The sequence below is a fragment of the Cnephaeus nilssonii genome, assembly GCF_951640355.1.
Source record: "Cnephaeus nilssonii genome assembly, chromosome: 19".
NCBI classification, from domain to species: Eukaryota; Metazoa; Chordata; class Mammalia; order Chiroptera; family Vespertilionidae; genus Cnephaeus; species Cnephaeus nilssonii.
This window is the reverse complement of record NC_137090.1, coordinates 24107514-24123442: the sequence shown is the minus strand read 5'-3', so window position 1 is coordinate 24123442 and position 15929 is coordinate 24107514. Positions and strand designations below refer to the sequence as shown.

The 15929-nt window shown below is 39.7% G+C and overlaps 1 protein-coding gene across 6 annotated transcripts in view; it reads right to left on the bottom strand.

Moving 5' to 3' along the window:
• The window catches only part of TRIM37 (tripartite motif containing 37), a 160086-nt gene that overhangs the window by 121669 nt on the left and 22488 nt on the right, over window positions 1–15929 (bottom strand). For all 6 annotated transcript variants that reach the window (XM_079797018.1, XM_079797016.1, XM_079797014.1 and 3 more), the window contains 4 exons: window positions 14345–14469; window positions 6435–6485; window positions 5326–5407; window positions 3358–3434 (listed from right to left, as the gene is read on the bottom strand). In XM_079797018.1, the coding sequence (XP_079653144.1) occupies window positions 3358–3434; window positions 5326–5407; window positions 6435–6485; window positions 14345–14469 (335 nt within the window). The remainder of the gene's footprint in view (window positions 1–3357; window positions 3435–5325; window positions 5408–6434; window positions 6486–14344; window positions 14470–15929) is intronic.

Here is a 15929-nt window from a genome sequence, read left to right as displayed (position 1 = left end):
TTCTGCTGCTCTTAATTTGTTTAGATTCAGATGTCCAACTAGTATTATTTTCCTTGTATGTACAGCATGTGCTTTAACATTTCCTATAGTGCAGGTTTGAAAATATGCCTGAAAATGACTTTACCTTACCTTTATATTTTAAAAGATATTTTTGCAAAAAAAAAAAAAAAGATATTTTTGCTGGGTACAAAATCCTAGATTTTTTCCCCCCCTTCAGCCTTTCTTAGACGTGCCTTTATCATTCGACTGGTATTGTTTCCAGTGAAAACTCTTGATTTCATCCTTACCTTTGTGCCTCTATAAATGCCATTTTTTCCACTGCTAGTTTAAGATTTTCTGTTTATCAATAGTTTTGAGCAATCTACACTAATAAAAGAGTAAGATGCAAATTGACCATGTCTTCGTGAAACCCACCAGCCAATCAGAAGCAAGTATGCAAATTAACCCAACAAAGAGGGCAGGTTAATTTGCATACACAAGTGGCCAGGGATGGAGCAGGACACTTGCATCATCACCATGGCGACGATGCAGGTGTTCCACACCGTCCCAGCCACTCCAGGCCTCTGGGCAGCATGGGAAGGCGGAAAGGTGGCTCTGGCCAGAGCGAAGGCCGTGCCGGCAGCCAGGGGAAGGAAGGCCCATTCTTGCACGAATCTTCGTGCATCGGGCCTCTAGTTTGATTATAATGTGCTTTGATGTTCCCTTCATGTTTCATGTGCTTATAATTCATTGAGTTTCCTAAATCTGTGAGTTTAAAATTTTTATCAAGTTAGAAAGTTTCCCCATTTTTTCTTTATTTATTTTCTGATTCCCTCCTTTAACCCTTTGCACTCGCTGGCTTTTTTCTCGATTCCTTTATTCTAGTGCTAACCGTGTCGAGTCACACTCGACATCTGAGTGCAAAATTAACCTTTTCATTAATTAAAAAATAATTAACCTTTTGCACTCGGATGTTGAGTGTGACTCGACACGGTTAGCATTAGAATAAAGGAATCGAGAAAAAAGCAAGCGAGTGCAAAGGGTTAAGGAATCCAGTTAACTATACATTAAGTTGTTTCAGGTTGTTCTGTTTTGGAATTTGTTTTTGTTTCATCTTGGGCAGTTTCTATTGCTATGCCTTCAAGTGTGAGTAATCTTTTCTTTTGCAATATCTAATCTGTCATTCATGCCATCCAGTATACTTTACATTTCAAATATAGTTCATTTTCAAGTTCAATTTGAGTCTTTTATATATCCCTACTTAACTTTTGAACAAATGGAATAGTTATAACTGTCTTAAATGTCCGTTTCCTACTTCTCACATGAAAACCAAGCTGTCTTTAAAGCTAGACATTCATTCAAAGATATCAAAAATCTAAAAGACAAGCTTTCTCGTCAAATATTATTTCACTTCAAAAAAGTTATATTCATGAAAATGGTCTTTATGTTAACACATAATTATGATTTTTAAGTGAATTAAATTTTTAAAATCTTGTTTTAATTTCTAATTCAGATAATATCGATATAACCCACATAAAGAAAAAGTTCTTGCTTAATTTTGATTGATTATTCTCATTATTGGTTATGTCTTCCCATCTCTTTAAATGCCAATTAAACTTTGATTGAACAGCACATATTGAATATTTTACTTTGTGGGGTGCTGGACATTTTTGTGATCTTATAAATTTTCATGAGCTTTGCTCTGGGGTCAGTTATTTGAAAACAATATGATCCTTTGAGATGCTGCTTTTATTTTTTAGGTAGGCCCGGAGCAGTGTTCAGTCTAGAACTTAGCTATTCCCCTCTACTGAGGCAAATGCCCCATGAATTATAAATTTCTCCACTGTAATAGTGGAAACAGATCCTGGCTCTGTATGAACACCAGACACCACTTCCTGTAATCCTTTCAGATTATTCTTTCCCCAAACTCAGGTAGTTTCCTCACAAATGAGCCCTAAACAGTACACTGTTGAGTACTTAAAGGGAACATCCTACAGATCTCTGGAGCTCTCTGCCTATGCAGCTCTCTCCTCTCTGGTATTCTGTCCAATACACTCTAGCTACATTGGTCTTCCTGCACACTCAGCACTGTCTACTCAATTCAGGGAGTCTGGCAGACTATCTCGGTTCACCCTCCTGAAAATTTTTCTCAATGCTGTAAACTGGGGCAATCATAGAACTCACTTGTCTGTTTCTTATCTATTGGAAATTGCTTCCATTGGTTGCCTCATCTCCAGTGCCTAGAAAATGTTATTTTTCTCTTTTCTTTTTGGTTATTGCAAGAGAAAGGATTACTCTTCTATTACTCCATTATAGCTGAAAGCAGACATTTCATATCAAATCAACAGATTTTAATGTAATAAAGTCAAATTTACTATTATGGTTTTAGATTCCACATTACAAATTACATTTACCAAACAAGCACTCGTTCAATTTGGTGTAATGTCAAAGAAGAGTCACAATCATCTAAAACTGCTTTTTCAAGTGTTCCTCCCTTTTTTACCACGAGAAAAATTTTTTTTATAACTTTGGTGACAAAGACTTATTTTTATTGATCATTTCTCAGTGCATAAAAATACTGAATATTATACACTTGAGACTAATATAATGTTATGTGTTAATTAGACCTCAATATAAAATGTTTTTCCTTAGCAAAAAGGAGATTAGTGGTTGTCAGGGACAGGGAAAGAGGAATAGGAAGTGACCAGTAATGGGTATAGAGTTTCTTTGTGGGATGATAAAAATGTTATAAAATTAGATATTAGGAGTGTGTTGCAGAACTTGGGGAATATACAAAAAAAATCTGAATTTTACACTTATTTATAAATTTTATGGGATTTAAATCATATCTCATTAAAAAAACTTTTCTCAACTGCATGATATTCAATATCTGTGAGGCTAGATTTTATATACTATATATTTCAACCAAAAAAACTTATTGCACACAAATTAAATATAGAAGCACTTATGGGAATCCAGCCATTTTCTTTTTAAGCATATAGCAAGAGATTTCCAAAAATGAAAAATACATATATTTTATCAAGAAAAAAATATTTATGTTAATATACAATAGGTTATTTTTAAATTAATACAATGTTTATATTTTTTCCTCTGTTTTAACTTCTAATTCAGAAAATATCAATTGATATAACCCCCATAAAGAAAAACTCATTGGGATTCCCAATAAATTTTAAGAGTATAAGGAGTCCTGAGGCCACACAATTTGAGAACTGCCAGTCTATGTCACCATACTATTCCTGGGACGTACACTTTCACAAATTTAATACAGTAATTAACAAAATAGTTAATAAAAAAATTATAAAGAGGAATGTACTAGTATGTAAACACACTAAAGTTTGTTATTTAATCACGTCTTACTTGGAAGTTTCAGGCAAGCCAGCTGAGAGTTCCAGAAATACAGATAAGTAGTAACCACGAACAACACCATTTCCATCCTAAAAATAAAAAAAAGGAAGTTATAGAAATACAAATTCCAGATCATTTTAAATTAAGCCACAATTTAAAAAAATATAGACTAATATATGATATTTGGATTGGGACGTACGTCTAAATTTAGAAGCAGTAAGAAAAATAATAGAAAGACCAAAATATTTGATTCTGTAACAATTCGAACCTTTTGTACATTAAGAACAACACCTGATGGCTGCCTGTCCAGCCACTTTCTGATGTAGAGAGGCATAACATGCACTCTTGTGTCTTGTTGGCTTTTTTGCTATATGTGTTATTTTTAATAATAAATGTTCCCTCCTGTTCAGATTGACAGCAAAGTGACACAGAAGCTACCTTGAAGAGATTAAATATGTGTAAATCCATGAGTTCATAATATTTTTTAAAACCTAATTAATCACTTTCAGAGAATAACACAGAAAACTGGTAAATAACAGTAAAGAATCCTGCCTCTCCTAAATGAACTATTATTGATTAATCACATAATAAAGGAAAGTATCTATACTAGTAAAAGGGTAATATGCTAATTAGACCGGGAGACCTTCCAGACAAAGCCACGGTGGTGGGGCCGAGGCAGAGGCAGTTAGGGCGATCAGGCCAGGAGGGGAGGGCAGTTGGGGGTGATCAGGCTGGCGGGGGGGGGGGGGGGGCAGTTGGGAGTGAGCAGGCTGGCAGGCAGAGTGGGTAAGGGCGATCAAGCAGGCAGGCGAGTGGTTAGGAGCCAGTGGTCCTGGATTGTGAGAGGGTGCAGGCCAGGCTGAGGGACACCCCCCCCCTCTGTGCACGAATTTCGTGCACTGGGCCACTAGTCTCTTTATAAAAGTATGACAACTGCCCTGACTGGTTTGGCTCAGTGGATAGAGCATAGGCCTGGGGACTCAAGGGTCCCGGGTTCGATTCCAGTCAAGGGCATGTGCTTGGTTGCGGGCATATCGCCAGTAGGGGTTGTGCAGGAGGTGGCTGATCGATGTTTCTCTCTCATTGATGTTTCTAGCTCTCTCTCCCTCTCCCTTCCTCTCTGTAAAAAATCAAAATATATTTAAAAAAATAAAAATAAATACAAGTATGACAACTAATAAGTGAAAAACACACACCCATAAAATGAGAATATCACTGTTTTGAGTGATAGATATAGGCAATGAGCATCAATAGCTGCCAATACCATAAAGAGATGCAACTAGACATCATGTGATTAAAAAAACCAACACTACTACTTATATTCTTGCCATAGGAATCAACTATGTATCTCATCATGCCACTGAATCCAGCTACTAATTTACAGAAAATACATAGATCAACGGAACATACTGAAATGTATGAGTGTACAATTAGCATATATGTGTTCTGATGGCTTTCTGTATTTTATTTTTAAAAACGCTTTTAAGATAAGAATTTTAAACATGTCTTCTGAAGATAAGAATCTTCATACAAACAAGAAATAAGATTCAGCAATGCCAGGGTTCATACTGTTCATATTTAATTCACTTTTCTGTAGAATTAGTAATAGAACTTATAAAGAAATATTAAAATTGTTATTACTTTAGCCCTAGCCAATTTGGCTCAGTGGATAGAGCGTCGGCCTGAGGACTGAAGGGTCCCAGGTTTGATTCTGGTCAAGGGCATGTACCTTGGTTGCAGGCACATCCCCCAGTGGGAGGTGTGCAGGAGGCAGCTGATTGATGTTTCTCTCTCATCAATGTTTCTCTCTATCCCTCTCCCTTCCTCTCCGTAAAAAAAAAAAAATCAATAAAAAAAATTTGTTTTAAATTGTCATTACTTTAATTTCTTACTCCACCAAAAAAGTGAACCTGTGTACTACAGAACCCTGAAAGAAAGAGCTTGGGTTTAAAAGAATTATTAAAAATATGAAAAACTTACTGGGTAAACTTTTAATCTCCAACAAAGTCCTGAAACTTGAAGAGGTGGACTGTAAACAGGATCTGCTCTCTGGCGCAAAGTGCTAAAGTAAAAGAAAACCAACCAAATCAAAAGATCAAAACCAAAACAAACCACTTTACTTATGTTACTTACTTCAAGCCATGGACAAAGTAAAAGGCTAATCAAGTCAAGATCACACTGGATAAATTTATATATAGTTGCATCTAGAAATAAAATTTAATAATACTGAAATATTCAGCAGTATCTTCAGTTTCAGGTCACCTCAAAACTGTGACATTTAAGGGAAAATAACTAAGTATCCTGAATTTAATTACCATTTCAACAAGTAATCTTTCACCAATAAAGAAGAAAAAAGAAAAATATGTCTTTCTTCTTCATATCGCTGGTAGTATAATTATCATTTTTTTTTTAAATGGAAAAACAAAAAGAGCATGTGCTAAATCTTAATGTATGTGGGGAAAGTCTTGGAAAGTTTATATTTTAGCCACAAAATTATCCCATAAGAAAAACAAATTATATATGAAATGGTATAAATTCTCCGTTTGCCTTATTTTGATGGTTATCACCTCCTGGAATTTTCCTCCCCAGGCAAGACCTTATATTCTTGGTATGCAGCCCTTGAAGACAAATTCCTAGGACCTTTTTGTTTTAAGGTCTGCATTTATAATCTTAGAGAAAAAGCAATAATGGCTAAAAAAAAACATGTATTAACATGTAAGTTACAAAGCTTAAAATGACTTCTTGTCCTTACTTTGAGTTCAGAGAAAATGGACCCAAATGTACTTGTTCTTATCACTTTTATTTCTGAGGATGGGTAAGGGGCTCATCAACCTCTATCATCCTTTTCACCCCATCTTAACAAAGGCTTAGTGGACCCTATTGTATAAAACATGGCTCCCTTCCCCTGACTAGAGAAGCAACTAGTCCTGAAGAAATAATACAATCCAAACAAATGACCATTATGCTTCTAATAGGAAATTTGTTTCTTCTAAGACAACATTGAGTGTCACAGTTCATTAGTCTATATCCTACCCTGGAATAACACCTTCTTGGCATATACAAAAGCCAGAGTTGTCAAAAACTCTTACCTGAAATTCTCTAAAACAAAAGTAGCTGAATCATAAGATGGTACTAATTCACTAAAAAAAAAAGCAAAGGCAAATTAATATTATTTGGCTTCTGTAAGTTTAAAATTTCATTTAGTTAAAAAACAAAGTCCCTTAATAATATCTTAAAATTTTTATTAAAGTCCCTAAGAAAAATCTTAATCCTCTGTAAAAATAACATTAAATCAAATAAATTCATAAGACTATCAGAAGATTACATCAAATGTTTGCAATGAAATAAGAGGACTAAACAAATACTTTATGTATTAAAATAAGTATGAGACAAGTAAAACAGTACTCATAAAATAGGAAAAGGAAGAAACTGGTGCTTAGGCTAGAAACCTGAAATAAGGAACCAATATACACAGGTTTAAAAACCAAAAGAAACAACAAAAACAAAAGACATCACAATAAATTCCCAAACTTCCTTCTTCAGAACAAATTATGAGGAATATTGAGAGACCCTAAAGAGAATTTTTACTAGGAAATAAACCTATGCAATTTTATAGGATAAGAATACATAATCACAAAAGGGGCAAGCCTTAGGATGGATTAACACATTAACAGTTTCTTGGCAAAGCAAGATTACCTCAGTCAACTTTAGTGTCATAAGAGTTTCTCCAAAGAGAACTGAACTAAGATCACGTAAGGTAGGCACAATGATAGACCACCTGGCTGCTAAATACCCTTATATCATGAGAACAGTCTGTAGCATTTTCATTACAATACCATAGAGTCACAGTCACTAAAATATTTATGATACAGACACTGCCATACATAGTACTGAAACACAGTGTTATACATACTATCCTACCTAATAAAATAGTAATATGCAAATTGACCACACCTTCGCTATGCCCAAGCCACGCCCACCAGCCAAAGCCACGCCCACCAGCCAATCAGGGCATATATGCAAACTACCCAACAAAGATGGCGGTTAATTTGCATATGCTGAGGGAGGGAGGGGTGAAGACTGAAGACAACTTAGAAGGAAGAGGGAGGAAAAGCGGAAAGCAAGGTGGCTGCCAGAGGGAAAGCCCGGGCGGGGCAGGGCGGAGCGGGGTGGGCGGCAGCGGCGCACGGGTGCAGGCGTGGTGGCTGCAATGGCAGCGGCCGCAGTGGCCACTTGCAGGATTCTTCCTGCAAATGGGCTACTAGTCCTATCTAATAAGAGAGTAATATGCAAATTGACCATCACGCCAAGACACAAGGTGGCCGCCCCCATGTGGTCAAAGATGGCTGCCCCTATGTGGACACAAGATGGCCGCCACAAGATGGCCTGCAGGGGAAGGCAGTTGTGGGCAGTTAGGGGTGACCAAGCCAGCAGAGGAGGGCCACTGAGGGAGACCAGGCCAGGAAGAGAGGGCAGTTGGGGGAGGGGGACCCAGGCCTGCAGAGGAGGGCAGTTGGGGGGGGGGGGGACAGGCCTGCAGTGGAAGACAGTTGGGGGGGACCCAGGCCTGCAGGGGAAGGCAGTTGGGGGGAACCAGGCCAGCAGGGGAGGGCAGTGGGGGGACCAGGCCTGCAGGGGAGGGCAGTTGTGGGTAATCAGGCCAGCAGGGGGTGACCAGGCCAGCAAGAGAGGGCAGTTGGGGGCGATCAGGCAAGCAGGAAGGGCAGTTAGGGGTGACTAGGCTGGCAGAGGAGGGCAGTTTTGGGCGATCAGGCCAACAGGGAGGGCAGTTAGGGGTGACCAGGCCAGCAGAGGAGGGCATTTGGGGGAGATCAGGTTTGCAGAGGAGGGCAGTTGGGGGACCAGGCCAGCAGGGGAGAGCAGTTAGGGGAGGACCAAGCCTGCAGGGGAGGGCAGTTAGGGGTGACTGGGCAGGCAGGGGAGGGCAGTTGAGGCAGACCAGGTTTGCAGGGGAGGGCAGTTGTGGGCGATCAGGCCAGCAGGGAAGGCAGTTAGGGGTGACCAGGCCAGCAGAGGAGGGCATTTGGTGGAGACCAGGTTTGCAGAGGAGGGCAGCTGTGGGGGGACCAGGCCTGCAGGGAGGGCAGTTAGGGGTGACCAGGCCAGCAGAGGAGGGCATTTGGGGGAGACCAGGTCAGCAGGGGAGGGCAGTTGTGGGGGGACCAGGCCTGCAGGGGAGAGCAGTTAGAGGAGGACCAGGCCTGCAGGGGAGGGCAGTTGGGGGGAACCCAGGCCAGCAGGGGAGGGCAGTTAGGGGTGACTGGGCGGGCAGGGGAGGGCAGTTGGAGGTGACCAGGCCTGCAGGGGAGGACTGCTTGGGGTTACCAGACTGGCAGGGGACGGCAGTTAGGGGTGACCAGGCCAAGAGGGGAGGGCAGTTAGGGGCAATCGGGCTGGCCAGGGAGCAGTTAAGCGTCGATCAGGCTGGCAGGGGAATGGTTAGGGGGTTATCAGGCTGGCAGGCAAAAGTAGTTAGGGACAATCGGGCAGGGGCAAGCGGGCAGTTGGGAGCCTGCAGTCCTGGATTGTGAAAGGGATGTCCAACTGCCCGTTTACATGGGCAGTCAGACATCCCTCAAGGGGTCCCAGATTGGAGAGGGTGCAGATGGGGCTGAAGGACACCCCACCCCCATGCACGAATTTCGTGCACCGGGCCTCTAGTATAATAAAAGGCTAATATGCAAATCAACCAATGGCGGAATGACCAATCGCTATGACATGCACTGACCATTAGGGGGCAGACGCTCAACACAGGAGCTGCCCCCTGGTGGTCAGTGCACTCCCACAGGGGGAGCGCCGTTTAGCCAGAAGCCGGGCTCACAACTGGCGAGCACAGCGGCGGTGGCAGGAGCCTTTCCCGCCTCCACAGCAGTAGGACATCCCCCGAGGGCTCCCAGACTGCAAGAGGGCATGAGCCTGGCTGAGGGGACCCCCCCAAGTGCACGAATTTTGTGCACTGGGCCTCTAGTTTAATATATAACACTATAAATTTACCAAAAAGATAAACTCTAAGCCATTTCATATCTTCTGATATACTCATTAAAGTTCAATTCATGAAAATTTGTGATTACCAAAATAAGATATAAGATCTATCCATACCATTTTCACACTATGATAGTGCCTAAAAAAATTAGTGGTTTGCGCCCTAACCGGTTTGACTCAGTCGACAGAGCATCGGCCTGCGGACTGAAAGGTCCTAGGTTTGATCCTGGATAAGGGCATGTACCTTGGTTGTGGGCACATCCCCAGTAGGAGGTGTGTAGGAGGCAGCTGATTGATGTTTCTCTCTCATCAATGTTTCTAACTCTGTATCCCTCTCCCTTCCTCTCTGTAATAAGTCAATAAAATATATTTTAAAAAAATTAATGGTTTGTGCACTAGCCGGTTTGGCTCAGTAGATAAGAGTGTCACCCTGTGGACTGAAGGGTCCCAGGTTCGATTCCCGTTAAGGGCACATGCCTGGGTTTCGGGCTCGATCCCAAGTAGGGGGCATGCAGGAGGCTGATCAATGATTCTCTCTCTCATCATTGATGTTTCTCTCTCTCTCTCCCTCTCCCTTCCTCTCTAAAATCAATAAAAATATATTAAGAAAAAATTAGTGGTTTGCCTTTAAAAATATAGATTTTAAAAAATTCATTATTCTTTATTTTATGGTAATAGCTTACATCTTTTTTTCATCTCCTTCAGAGGTTATCTGAAATTGTGCCAATGTTAACCACTCTGCCTACAAGTAAGGTACAGCTTTATCTTCTCATAGTTTTATTTCTATACCTCCTCTACTCTGGTCTTTATGATGACTGAATTTATTACTTTAAACAAAAAATTATTATCTTTTATGTTCTACCCAAGGACACCTATACAGTCTTATTTCCTACAACACTCCAACAGTCCTACAAATTCTGGTTGAAATAATTTCCTTGCTATCCTCCAAATATAGCAGCTCCTATCAAATCCTAAATATGTTTCAAGATCTTCTATGATTTCTTTCTAGATTATAAAGTTTTGACCACACTAGTCTTTTCAGAATTTCTGACATAAGAGTATATAACTGAGTAACACATACTGGAATTTAAATTACAATTCTCTACTATTTTATTTGAAATGTATACTCAGTAAATTAGTTCCTCTTTCATGTCTCCTCTGCAGCACCCACAATAGCACTGAGCATATAGTCTTGAATAAATAACATTGCATTTGTTTAATGACCTTTTATTCTCCATTGTGGCTCCATCACCAATCATCAACGGATGGAATTTAACCCAGTCCCATGATGTTAAAGCTTAGAACATTCACCACTGCTTTGCACATCTAAACTTTGGTCTGCAACTTAATGTCAATAAATGCCAGCCTTTCTTATTTGGCCCTCTTTCTTTGCTGATCAATGCACCAACATATGAACACACCTGTTTCCTGTGTACTAATTGCCACTCATAAACTATGTTTGTAATAAAAACTATGGTTAAGTTATAAGACAAAATTTCCAGTAAGAGTAAGCATTCCTGGTGAGAGGGAGAACTACAATGACCTTTACCCATAGGAAGCTCCCTAATTATCATATTTGTAAAAAAAAATTTTTTTTGGTGGTTTCCTCTTTATTGATAAGCCTTCTGCCTCCCCCCTCCCAATTTCAGTCCCTTCCATCTACACCCAAAAAAAGAAGGTAGTGAAAGCAAGGGATTGTCAAGGTTCTGAGACCCTTGGGCAGTTAAAAAGGGAACAGAAAACAAAACAATAACTGCATATGACAGAGATTGACACTCAAGAAGTCTAAAGCAGAGCTGCCTGCTATATCAATGAATCCCAAACTTTAGTGCAGAATTACTTAGGATGCTCATGATTCCTTTTCTGGATAGCACCACCAAAGACCGTCAGAGAACAGGGCTAGGAATTTGCCTTTTGGAAAAACACTACAGATGACTCTGACACAGGTGATCTGTGTACCATACTTTGAATTGAAAACCACATTTTTATTTATTATATTTATGTCAAAACTGTTTTCATTCCACTGGTGATGGAATGGTTTTTAAAAAAATATTCAAAACTGAAATGGCTGACCACATTATCAAAAAGGCAGCCTTGGGATATTAGTGAACATCTTAGTTCACCCAGGTTTACTTAATAATAGCACACACCCAGCTTTTTAAAAATTATTCAGTGTTTTAGTAAAATATGAAGACTGTATCTGGTTTGTTAATTTAGAAGGAAACAAAGACATCAATCAGTGAGTACTCCCCGAGTTCTCATCAGAAAAACTTTGTCCTTCTGTTTATAGAACTGTGAGTGGTCATGATCCTCAGGAGTGCACCTGTGATCAGGAACAAGGGCTTACACCAGTGATTCTAAATCAGGGTCAATTTTGCCCCCAAGAAAATTCTGGAAATGTCTGAAAATGTTTTTGTCACAACTAAAAAGGGAGAAGTGTTTATGGTGTTACATCCTACAATACACAGGAAAGCTCCCTCCAACCCACAAAAACTCATCCAGCTCAAAATGTCATCAATGCCTAGGTTGAAAAACCCTGGCTTACACCAGTCTAGTACAATCACATATTAGAGAAAAAGGCAGCTAAACACATGAACCTCTTTATAAGGCTGTGTTTTTTTTTTCTTTATTAAGGTATTACATATGTGTCCTTATCCCCTCATTACCCTCTTTACCCCCCCACTCATGCCCTCATGCCCCTGGTGTCTGTGTCCATTGGTTAGGTTTATATGTATGCATACAAGTCATAAGGCTGTTTCTTAAATATACCACAGTCCTCAAAATGCTAGAAACGCTTGATAATATTTCATAAGCCATCTCTAAAGTTTAAGATGAACTAAAGTCTGTCATACCAATATATTTCTCTGAAGCAGTGGTTTAACCTCTCGTCTTAGGAATAAGCCAAGGAGAGTTGAAAAAAAAGACTACAAACACCTATCTGTAGCCAATGTTATGGACTGAATTATGTCCTCCCAAATTCTTATGTTGAAGCCCTAACTTTCAACATGACTGTATTTGGAGACCTTTAGGGAGGTATTTAAGGTTAAATGAGGTAATAAGGACAGGACCCTAACCCAGTATGTCTCGTTTCTTTAGAAGAGGAAAAGACACCAGAGAAAGACACCTTTTGTATGCATGCAGATAAAGGTCATGTTGAGGACAGAGCAAGAAGCCAGCTGTCTACAAGCCAAGAGGAGAGCCTCACCAGAAATCACATATTCTAGCACTGTGATATCAGACTTCTTGACCCCAGAACTGAGAAAATAAACTTCTGTTGTATAAGCCATCCATCTGTGGTATTTTGTTATGGCAATCCAAGCAAACTAATACACACACAGGGATTTTATTTCAAACTAGAGGCCCGGTGCACAACATTCGTGCACTGGGGGCAGGGACCGGGGGGAGGGGTGTCCCTCAGCCCGGCCTGCGCCCTCTCTCAGTCCAAGACGTGGGGAGTGGGCCTAACCAGCAGGCAGACATCCCATGAGGGGTCCTTAGCGCGGCCGGCAGAGGCGGGAGAGGCTCCTGCAACCACAGCTATGCTCGCCAGCTGAGAGCCTGGCTTCTGGCTGAGCAGTGCTCCCCCACTGGGAGTGCACTGACCACCAGGGGCAGCTCCTGTGTTGAGCGTGTTCCCCAGGTGGTCAGTGTGCGTCATAGTGACCGGTTGTTCTGCCGTTCAGTCGATTTGCATATTAGCCTTTTATTATATAGGAGGATATCCTGGGGGTATGGGCCAACAGTGGTAAATTTCCAAAAGAATCCCAAGTGAATCTAACATACAACCAGTGTTAAGAATCACTGCTCTTAACAGCACAGGGTAATTTAAACATGCTTAAAAAAATATGCTGTTCAGAAGAATTCTAAGACTGCCCAGGGTAAAACTAAAAAGATACGTAGGAAGCAACCAACTGTTATTTCCAGATTTTTTAGGATCTGGAGATAACATCATGTCACCATTAAAATCTTTTGGCATTTCATGCTTTATGTGTTTTCCTTTTGACAACATATATGTAAATGAGTTATAGTCACTGTGTAATAAGATATAAGTAAACTCAAAAGGTAAATAAAAGAATGGACATGAGAAAACATGGCTGGACCTTGAGAACATTATGCTAAGTAAAACAGACAGAAAGAAAAGTGCTATATGATCTCATTTATATGAGGAATCTTTAAAAGAGAGGTTAAAAGGTACCAACTTCTAGTGACAAAACAAAGTTTATAGACCAAATTTTACAGCATGGTGATTATAGTAATAATGTGATTATATGTATTGCATATCTGAAACCTGCTAAGAGAGGTCTTTAGAAAAAAAATGTTTTCGCCCTGACTGGTTTGGCTCAGTGGATAGAGCGTCAGCCTGCGGACTGAAAGGTCGCAGGTTCAATTCCGGTCAAGGGCATGTACCTTGGTTGCGGGGCACATCCCCAGTAGGGGGTGTGCAGGAGGCAGCTGATCGATGTTTCTCTCTCATCAATGTTTCTAACTCTCTATTCTTCTCCCTTCCTCTCTGTAAAAAATCAGTAAAATATATTTTTTTAAAAAGAAAAAAATGTTTTCTATGTATGGTGATGGATGTAAACTATAATCTAGACTAATTGTGATAATCATTTCTCAGTATATAAAATATTATATCATGATGTTTAAACCTGAAACTAATACGATGTTATTTCAATTATATCTTAATTTAAGAAAAGGAATGAACAGACAGACATGAAATAAACTGTGATCAGTTATTTCTTCTCTACAGTATGGAAGATAAAACTCCAAGAAGAAACCAATTCTAATTCACTATCATCCTCTCTTTTCACTAAAAAATGTTTATGTCCACAAGAACTTTAGTTTATATGCATTAAACTAAAGTTCGCTAAACCACATCATTATAAACAGAATCTTAAAAAAAATGAAGCAAAGAAAAACAATGTTTTTTAAAAACAATTATATGCATTTGCACATAAACTTAATATGAAAATGAAATTTTAAAACTGTGTCATACCTGGTAAAATCTGGTGGAACAGGAGTGGTAACAAAGGATGCCATGGGCTTGCGATGAACTTGCTGAAACATCATGAGGATCTCTGAGCTCTTAGATATCAACTCACTCTTACTACAAGATCGTAACTGTGTGAGGAAAAAAAGTACCTGACTAAATAAACAAAATTACTGTTCAGTGGCACCTCAAAATCCCTAATAAAGCAAATAAAAATTGTTTGGGTTATATACTGAAAAAAATTAGATTAAAAAATAGAATGACTCAAAGTGGGTTTTAGAATGAAAAATCTACGAAGAATCTAGATTATTTCTATTCTATCAATATAGTCATGGAGTAAGTGTATTTGATTTTAAAGCATTTTTCTCTCCTCATACGTTAGGGTAAATACAATTTTAAAAACTACAAATATACTTTACACTACTACAGTAAAGCCATTATGTATATTAATGAACAAACTCCTATAGGTTTATAGCCTTCAAATAGAATTTCTCAAAATGCATTCCAGGGACCAGAGAAACATTAAGATGTAATGTACACACAAAAAGTTTTAAGCTATATCGATTTGGGAAACAGCCAAAGGTAAAAAAGTGATAAATCCAACCTTAGTAAAATAAGCATGGTAGTTAAAAGATTACTAATTTTGTATTCAAAACAACTAGTCTGAAGTTCTAGTTCTACTACAAACTAATTTATGACTGTCAGTTTATGTGTAAAACGAATAATATCTATGCTTGCTTTGCTGGGTTTAACAATCATGAAGCTGAATGTGAAACAGCTTTATAAACTATTAACCTTTTGCACTTGAATGTCGAGTGTGACTTGACATGGTTAGCATCGGTAGCAGCTCGTATGTCGAATTGTATTGAATGTATCAATAATTTGAAATATAAAAAAATCCAAATAAATAAGTTTGTATGAAAAGAAACTCCAGTTTTTTATTCTACTGCCGCGCTTTGTAAAATCTGGGGTATTTAAAAAATTAAATCCCGAGTAGAATAAAGGAATCGAGAAAAAAGCAAGCGAGTGCAAAGGGTTAAGGGCTAAACTGTGTCTCCCCAAAACTCATATGTTGCAGTCCCAACCCTCATTCCTCAGAATGTAACAGTATCTGTATATATAAATGCCTGATATGCAAACTGTCCCCTTGGGAGTTTGATCACTCGCTATGACGTGCGCTGACCACCAGGGGGGCAGGGCGGAACGAAGGAAGGCCCCAGCTGGCAGCCAGCAGCCGGGGAAGGGAGGCCCCGGTTGGCAGCTGGCAGCCAGGGAAGGGAGGTCCCGACCAGCAGCTGGAAGAAAGGCCCCGATCAAGCTGATCTCTGGCCAGGCCTAGGAACTCTACCCATGCAGAAATTTCATGCACCAGGCCTCTAGTTTGGAGACAATGTCTTTAGAAAACAGAAGAAGGCAGCCGTTTACAAGCCGAACTGAAGGACCTCAGGGGAAACCTGCCAATACCTGATGTAAACCAGCTTCCAGAACAATGAAAATAAATTTTTATTGCTTAAGCCTCCCCCGAGGATATGTTTTTATTGACTTTAGAGAAAGAGTAAAGAGTAAAGGGGATGGGGGAGAGGAGGGAGAA